This window comes from Protomyctophum parallelum, assembly GCF_964188405.1.
Source record: "Protomyctophum parallelum genome assembly, chromosome: 5".
NCBI lineage: Eukaryota > Metazoa > Chordata > Actinopteri > Myctophiformes > Myctophidae > Protomyctophum > Protomyctophum parallelum.
Genome location: NC_139702.1, coordinates 41,093,695 through 41,102,407, shown reverse-complemented (window position 1 = coordinate 41,102,407; position 8,713 = coordinate 41,093,695). Strand labels below are relative to the sequence as shown.

General features: G+C 44.3%; 1 protein-coding gene across 1 annotated transcript; it reads right to left on the bottom strand.

Moving 5' to 3' along the window:
* Positions 1-313: 313 nt before the first annotated feature.
* Positions 314-4,488, bottom strand: s1pr5b (sphingosine-1-phosphate receptor 5b). The gene is made up of 2 exons (XM_083764958.1): positions 4,399-4,488; positions 314-3,244 (listed from the first exon to the last, which is right to left on the bottom strand). Exon 2 carries the CDS (start codon positions 3,024-3,026, stop codon positions 1,797-1,799), a length of 1,230 nt encoding a protein of 409 aa, XP_083621084.1. The 5' UTR covers positions 3,027-3,244; positions 4,399-4,488; the 3' UTR covers positions 314-1,796.
* Positions 4,489-8,713: the final 4,225 nt, after the last annotated feature.

Sequence of the window (8,713 nt, the reverse complement as noted above, 5' to 3'; positions counted from 1 at the left end):
ACAGTTAACCACTTAAGAAAGCCCTATAGTAGGAAGAAATGGAAATATATAGCCTTTGTTCCACTGGATCACAGTAACGCTCTTGTTAATAATACTTTTCATTTGTATGAGCTTGCTATTTGCTATATAACAAAAGTATGAGATAAGAGGTTTCTGTTTGACAGCATATGAAAAATAGGGAAAATAGCCAATCTACAAGCTTATAAGCTTATAACCTGTCACATTGCAATGTGTTGTGAGCTTGTAGGTGTGCCATTTGTCATTTAGATAACATGATAAATAGAGCTTACAAGAAAGCACATTATTACGTTGATGAAGTCAGATGTGAAAGTTTTATTATAAAATGCATATAATTTACAATACAGTTGTCATGAAATTTTACAATATTAACATTTTAATACATTTAAGTACAAAGTATTAGTAAAAACTCACTCATCACGTTTGGTACAAAGACCACTTTTTAACAGATTGATGTCAAATAAATTTCACTGGTTGGAAAGTAATACATTCAGTGCTTTACACTGTTATTATTTCTCACTTCTTGTGAAATATAATTAATAAGGGGACTTGTTTGAACTCATGATAGCAGTGTATGCTGATGAATTTGCCCTGAAGGTGCAGCTTTATTGAGAGCAGGCATATTCTTGTCCTTTTATTCCTTGTTCCTGGATGATGATTAATCAGCTATAATTTAATTTCCTCAAAGAAGTGCACTGCAACCATAATATAGGTTTGAAAATATTTCACATTTGATTTGTACTACTTAAAACATGTGACATTTATGGGGTCAGATTCTGACACAAACCGCAAACTGCCTTTCCACTTGTCATTTTTTGATTAACGTGATTTTGATAAACCACCTGTCATTTATCCATGCATATCCATGCCACAGTTTTCTAGGTCAAGCACACTGTAGAACCCTATGTTTGTTTTAAGAAAGATAGACTGCCTCTCTTCCAAACTTTCATTCTTGATATCCCTTGCATGTGTGTGTACAAGTACAATAAGACACACATTTTTGTACTTGTAAAACACATTGGGCCTTCGAGCCAGCGAAATCCCGATGTCAACAAATGCAATAGTCTAAGTTTTATGTCCATTTGTCCTTGGCACTTTATTAAAGAAACTGAGTAAACCGTGTCAAAAGGAGGCGTGGTAATTCGCCATAACATCCAAAACGGACTTAGGTTGGATTGGAATGTTCAGTTTTGAAAGTCTTTGGGTTTATAGAACACAGAGTGTAGTGTCAGAGTGCCATTCCATCAATTAGATGCAAATTGGGCTTTCTGAGTCGGGGGCATATGTTGCTGCGACGGTGCAAAAGAAAAGATATATATCAACAGGAAACCCATCAACCTCTGTGTCCTATGACACTAAACACACTACCACAGTAAAGTTCAGTCCAAAGCTACCTTGCCAATCATGACATTACTTCAGTGCAAATCCGTTGTAGGATAATTCTTCTGTACAGCTACAAATATAAAAATGTTGCTTAGTTCACATTTGAGTCTTCTCCACTTGGCCTGGTATTTGGTAATAACCATTCCCATGATGATTTAGTCCTTTGATGTGGTATCATTAAAACCGACTTGCTGGGGCGAGTCATTAGTCTAAACTTGACGATCCTAACACCTCTAGCTATAACCAGGTGGTGCTATCAATCATAGGCCTTCTGCTTTTCTGATGGCTATTCTCCAAATCAGAGAATGCCCACAAGTGGTTTCTTCGTACAGATACTCATTGTCAGCATGGTTTGTCCTCTCGTAAGCTTATCCTCTCTGCCTTGAATAGAGAGCTCAGGACTTGAAGAATTTGGGGTAGAGGGCCTTGATTGGGGAGGGCGTTGTGATGTTGTTCCCGGAGGAGATGGTGGTCTCTACCCCTCCTTCTAACTTCTGGGAGGCTACCTCTGTCTTACTGAAACTGCACTCGAGGAACGGCACCCCCATTCTCTTCACCTGGCCATCTTTGGTCATCAGACACGGTCGGCATAATAGGCGCAGAATGGCCCTCCTCATGTCCTTACTGGTCAGAGTGTAGATGATGGGGTTGAGCAGAGAGTTGACCATTGCCACTCCCAAGAAGTAATCAGCTTTGTAGAGCAGGCGGCAACTGCGATTAGGACAGAAAAAATCCAGAAGGAGGAGTAGGAAGAGAGGGAGCCAGCAAGCAATGAAGACACCCAGGACAATGGTGACAGTCTTGAGGAGAGCTATGTACTTCTCAGACTTCCTGGCCAGGCCCTTGCGCAGGCTGCCCGACAGGCCCAGCCTCTGGCGCTGCGTGTTGGCGCGCACAATGCCGAAAACTCTGACATAGAGGACCACGATAGCCAGCAGCACTGCGCTGAAAACTGATACGCAGAAGAGGATGTAGCTCTTGGCATAAAGTGGGAGCACTATTGAGCACTGGTCCAGCCTGTGAATGCAGTTCCACCCCAGGATGGGCAGGACCCCCAGAAACCCTGCCAGGGCCCAGCTTGCGCCAATCAGAGCCAACATACGGCCCCGTTTCGCCCCGTGGTATGGCCTCATGGTTACCATGGTGACATGGCGCTCAATGGCGATGGCCAGCAGACTGATGACTGAAGCGGCCAGCGTGATGAACACCCCTCCCTCTCTGAGAAACCAGAGCAGCGGCGTCAGTTTCAGCGTTTTAGGTCCAGACATGATGATGTTGGCCATGTATGTGATCCCCGCCAGCAGGTCCGACAGGGTCAGGTTTCCCAGTAGGTAATACATGGGCACGTGGAACTTCTTGTTCCTCCAAATGGCCAGGAGGACCACCGCGTTCTCCAGGACTATGAGGACACACACGACCAAGAAGGCAATTCCCTCCGGCTTGAGCCCCTCGCGGTAGCGGTCCCCCTGCAGCTTGCCCGTGTGGTTGTAATGTTCCACGATGATGGCGTTGTCCTGGTACTCCCAGAAGAACTGCAAGTACCCCGGAGACGAGGGTGTTGGGGAGACGGCAGGGATGGTGGAGGTGGGGGGAGCCCCTACGTGGGCAGCACGAGAGGCCTCCATGCTTGGTGTGGCTTTTGTTGTCTTTGTGCTTGCAGTCTGGAGCTATAAAGTCATTGATCGTGACATTGTTTTGGCTTTTCAAGTATGTAAAAACAGGCTTAGCGCCGACACATGGGGAGATTAGTTGAAGCTTGTGATAGAGGAAAAAACTAAAATGTCTTCCTTGCCAGAAGAGGGTGCCCTTGAGCTCCGTTTGAACGGGTCAGAGCACTCAGACCCTGGAGAAAATAAAGAAAAGAGAGCATTAAGTTAGAGATAGAAAGGATGCATGACCACTGATGTTGAGTGTCATCAAATTTCATTTCAGAGCCATTTTAAAGGTGAGGCATATTGCCACACAAAGCTAATAGTTGATAAACTAGCGGATAGATACATGCAGCATGAATGAGTCGTGTGTGTAACTTAATTACCTTTTAGGATATTAATGGTCAAATTAAATGTCAGCAGCACAAGTGATATTAAGTGTAAGAATATCAAAGAGACAGCAATACTGAGCAGATTTAAACGAATACATTAAAAAGCAGTTTGCAAAGCAAACATTTGTCAGTCATGATAAGGTACGGTTGTTAGACAACCATGTGTGTGTAATTTGGCACACATGCAGGCACTATTCCTGCATGACCATTCTGCTCTCACAGTCTGCATATGTGCCCCATGCATGCATTGCAAACATTGCAATCTATTTTTATGCAATCTTTAAATGACATGTATAAACTTTCTTGACAGGATGAGTGACATTTAAAAATAACATGCAATTATATTGATTAAGATCCAATTGTTTTGTTAAAGCTATTGCACGTGATTAGGGTCACATTCCTCCTCAGAGTCTTGTCATGCGGAGATTTTGCTGGCTTCCTTAAGTCATAATATGCTAGCATTTAACAAATAGTCTGGAAACTTTAACTCATTCAATCTGCTGCCAAATATTTAGGAAATTAAGTTGTCCAAGTAGGCGAATACAAACTGAGTGCCAAGTACTTAGACAAAGGTGCAGTTCCACCATCACTACGGTACTACGGTAATGAATAAAATGCTCTTATTTAGGGAGTGTGATTGAGTATAGTATTCAAGTGCAATATTTCATGATTTCATCACTGAACCAAAAGTTGTATTTAGCTTTAAAAATAAAAATGTGGGTTTGTGATAATTTATAATTATGTATTTAAATGAGGTGGTTCAAAACTCTCAAGTTTGAATGTCGCGGAACTGTAAAAGATTCAAACCATTGCCTTACTAATGGTTCACCAGTCATAATACACACAACATCATAAGAAAAAGACAATAACCATACACAGCTGCTGCAAGTTACAATTCAAGACAAATTGAACTTGAAACATACTGAACTAATCATCATCACAATTAACGGACGTACCTTGAAAAGAGCGTATTATTGTTTTCATCCACCTAGACATCAGTGAGGAGAATCCACAGACAGACACACACACACACACATACATACACACACTCCTTGACTCAGAAACCAACTGACAAGGCAGAGGCTGAGACAGGACCTTAGTTGAAACATGCTGCAGATAGGGGGTTGGACTTAGACCCCCCCCCCCCTCACTCTCGCTGTCTCTCCCCTCTCTTCCATCTTTATTCCTTCCCCCTCCTTCTTTCTATAGTGCTACACATACACACTTGTACACACCCACAGTACAGCAGATGCCCCCAAGCTTCACATAAAAAGAGTTCTTTACAACTCTCTACACGAGTAGAAAGACACGATAACTTCCCCCCCGTCCTCTTGCTTGTTCTGATTCTGCAGCCAGGACAGTAGTGGGTGATCTGCATAGCCTTCGACATGGCTGTTAAACACTGTACACATCTCTGAATGTTCATTATGGGTCCTCTCAAGAGTTACAAATGGATAAAGGAACACTGGTGATTTCAAGTGTGTGTAGCGGGTGGCCCACAGGGTAGATCAAGGTAGCTTTCTCCACCCCCGCCTTAGGGGTGTTTAATGTGACACATTTGCTCACGTTTCCAATTAAGAATGACGTGTGAATCCATTTTGCAAATGTTTTCAAGTCCATGGCAGCAGATGTCTCTACTGTACTGACACAGTCAGGGATACATTATAAATGTCCTGCTGGACCGGACGTACCATGTAGATCTACATGTAGATCTACATGGTACTTCAGCCAGAAGAACACACCTTCCACTTGCCCACTTGGGCCAGTAAAAGTAATGCCATAAAAAAAAAGCCCCAAAACCTAAATTGACATTATTGTCCTGTGGGGCTGGTCTGGTGGTTTGTAATGATTTTGTGAAATTGTCTGGTTAATTACAACATAGTGTTCTGTGAGCCGATTCAAAAGTAATGTTCCTGGGCCTGTAGTTACAATGGTAGGGCCAGTGATCTTGACAAGTCACTGGCCCAGAGGACCATGCAGTGGCACATTTCCCTTCATTTCTACCCCCGACAGTAATTACATAATATTACCATGAATGTTATATTACTTACGTCACAACAATATATGATTAACTGGACTCAGCCTATTGTTTCGAAAGAGACGTTTTGATCATCATCCTTTTGGAAACGCAGACAGTATGAGTGTTAACAGGAATGGGAAACCAGGGCGTCACAAAATAACATTTGCGACAGTATTTCGCAATTACGAACGATGAGCAAGTATATGTTGTTTTGCAGCCAGCCATTACATTTCAGGCGCTCATCAAATTCCCACATTTCCCTATTTAATGTGCAATGAAATAAATTTGATCCAGTACAGCAGTACCTCACAATCATACATTTTTGCAGAACATGATTTTGCAGAGTACACAGAGTGTGTGTGTGTGTGTGTGTGTGTGTGTGTGTGTGTGTGTGTGTGTGTGTGTGTGTGTGTGTGTGTGTGTGTGTGTGCATGTGTGTGCGTGTGCACGTGTGTGCGTGGGAGATTCACATGGTTTATGTAGCACTGACGGGGTTCCCAGAGCTTGTCAAACGGCGTGCTCCAACTTGCACCAGCTGATCCCGTGCCAATCAGCCCCGCAGCTCTGCAGGACAAAACAAAACGACAGAGTGTAAAGGTTCATTTCAACACTGCATGGTGGTGCTTGCCGAGAAAGTAACTCATCGCAGCGTTGTGGTCGACGCACGACCAAGTAGGCCATAGATTGGGCTGAAGTTGAACACAGCAAAGATTATACATCCTATGTTCCTACTGTAATGAACAGTGGTGGAAAAAGTACTCAAATGTTTTACTTTAAGTAAAAAGTATCAACACTGCAATGCAATAATACTTAAGTAGTTACAAGTCCGGAATTGAAAATGTACTTGAGTAAAAAAGTATGCATTGTGCAGAGTGTCCTGTTTCAAGTTTTCAAATGTGCATTGTGAGCTTGTAGATTGGCTATTTTTAAATGGCCGGAATGTAGGGCTGCACGTGTCACACACACACACACACACACACACACACACACACACACACACAGGATCACAAAATCACTTGAGAGAACATACGAGAGGAGATATAATGGAAGTTCAACAATACAGTGCTGTAGGTCATTTCTTTTCCAGACGACAGTTTTTTTGAGAGTTGAAAATCCTGCTCTGATCCGGTAGCTGCTATGACATTTACCTATTCAAATATAGAAGCTACCTGCCTCACATTCTGTGTGTGTGTGTGTGTGTGTGTGTGTGTGTGTGAGTGAGTGAGTGAGTGAGTGAGTGAGTGAGTGAGTGAGTGAGTGAGTGAGTGAGTGAGTGAGTGAGAGAGAGAGAGAGAGAGAGAGAGAGAGAGAGAGAGAGAGAGAGAGAGACTGTGTGTGTGCGCCAGCAGGGTCAAGAGCCAAGCCTTTTAGCTCTGATAATGTCAGATAAGCGTAGCTGTTGACATACTGACACACATCAGTGCTTTATAGACAGATGAAACATTCACAATAGCTGGTGCCGACATTAAACAAAAACATGCGCAGGCCTCAGGGCATTGCATTCAAATGTAGTAAACAGGAATTCATAGCAAGCCGACAGATCAAATAAACACACTCTGTCTGTTGGTTTTGCATATGAAAGAAAGACTGACAGTAAATGGTAAATGGTGCATTTATATAGCGCCTTTATCCAAGGCGCTTTACATAGATTGTGCATTACATTCACCCATTCACACACACATTCATACACCGATTACGGCGGAAGCCGTGCAAGCAAGGTACCAACCAGCACATCGGGAGAAATTTGGGGTTCAGTGTCTTGCCCAAGGACACTTCGACATGTAGACAGGAGGAGCCGGGATTCGAACCGCCGACCCATGGATCATTGGATGACCTGCTCTACCTCTATGATGTTTGTGTGTCACAGTCTAAGATTTAATGTGTTCATGTTCATGTGTGTGTGTGTGTGTGTGTGTGTGTGTGTGTGTGTGTGTGTGTGTGCGTGCGTGCGTGCGTGCGTGCGTTCATTTTCAGGATTAAAGCAGCAGATCGACAAGCTCGACACCTACTTGTCATGCTTTTGTGTTGGACACTGTATGCTTTCGTATGATCAAGTATAGGACATTAATTTATGAAAAAACACAAAAAGTTACAATATGCCATATGGAGATAAGAGGATAGGCTTTTTTCTCTTTTTCTTTTAATCTCCTTGTGTTTTCTTGTGTTTTGAAATAGGTGAAGGGATGTAGTTGTCTGTATGTATGCACAAAAGAATAAAAATGGGTCAAAGTCAGCTAACAACAGTGACATGAAACTGAGAAACAAATCTATTTGTAACAAGGATTTGTGATTGACTCAATAAAGTAAAACTAAAACTAAAAAACTAGCACAGTGGGAGAATAAGGGGAGCCGTATCAGGAGGCCATAAAGGCTAATATCCTGTTTTAAGGGTGAATGTTGTAGATGAACCTCACAGCAAAGCCCCTGGGCTAGAGGCCCCGGGGCTAGAGGGGTTAGGGTTAGCCCCGGGGCTAGAGGGGTTAGGGTTAGCCCCGGGGCTAGAGGGGTTAGGGTTAGCCCCGGGGCTAGAGGGGTTAGGGTTAGCCCCGGGGCTAGAGGGGTTAGCGTTAGCCCCGGGGCTAGAGGGGTTAGGGTTAGCCCCGGGGCTAGAGGGGTTAGGGTTAGCCCCGGGGCTAGAGGGGTTAGGGTTAGCCCCGTGGCTAGAGGGGTTAGGGTTAGCCCCGGGGCTAGAGGGGTTAGGGTTAGCCCCGGGGCTAGAGGGGTTAGGGTTAGCCCCGGGGCTAGAGGGGTTAGGGTTAGCCCCGGGGCTAGAGGGGTTAGAGGAAAGCCCCGGGGCTAGAGGGGTTAGGGTTAGCCCCGGGGCTAGAGGGGCTAGAGGGGTTAGAGGAAAGCCCCGGGGCTAGAGGGGTTAGGGTTAGCCCCGGGGCTAGAGGGGCTAGAGGGGTTAGGGTTAGCCCCGGGGCTAGAGGGGCTAGAGGGGTTAGGGTTAGCCCCGGGGCTAGAGGGGTTAGGGTTAGCCCCGGGGCTAGAGGGGTTAGGGTTAGCCCCGGGGCTAGAGGGGTTAGAGCAAAGCCCCAGGGTCTTAAAGCCCCGGGGTCTTATGGTGGGATGAGTGATCTAACAGACAGACAACACTCGCTACTTTGTAGAGAAGAGGAAGGACAGTGGTGGAAAATGACTCAAATGTTTTGCTGTGAAAGTATCAATACTGCAATATAGAATATTACATAATATTTACAAGTAGAAGTCCGGAATTCAAAATGTACTTGAGGAAAAGTACAAAAGGTATT

What these genes read in the sequence shown, in the direction of transcription:
- s1pr5b (XM_083764958.1), bottom strand. Translation starts at nt 3,026, where the DNA reads ATGGAGGCCTCTCGTGCTGCCCACGTAGGGGCTCCCCCCACCTCCACC.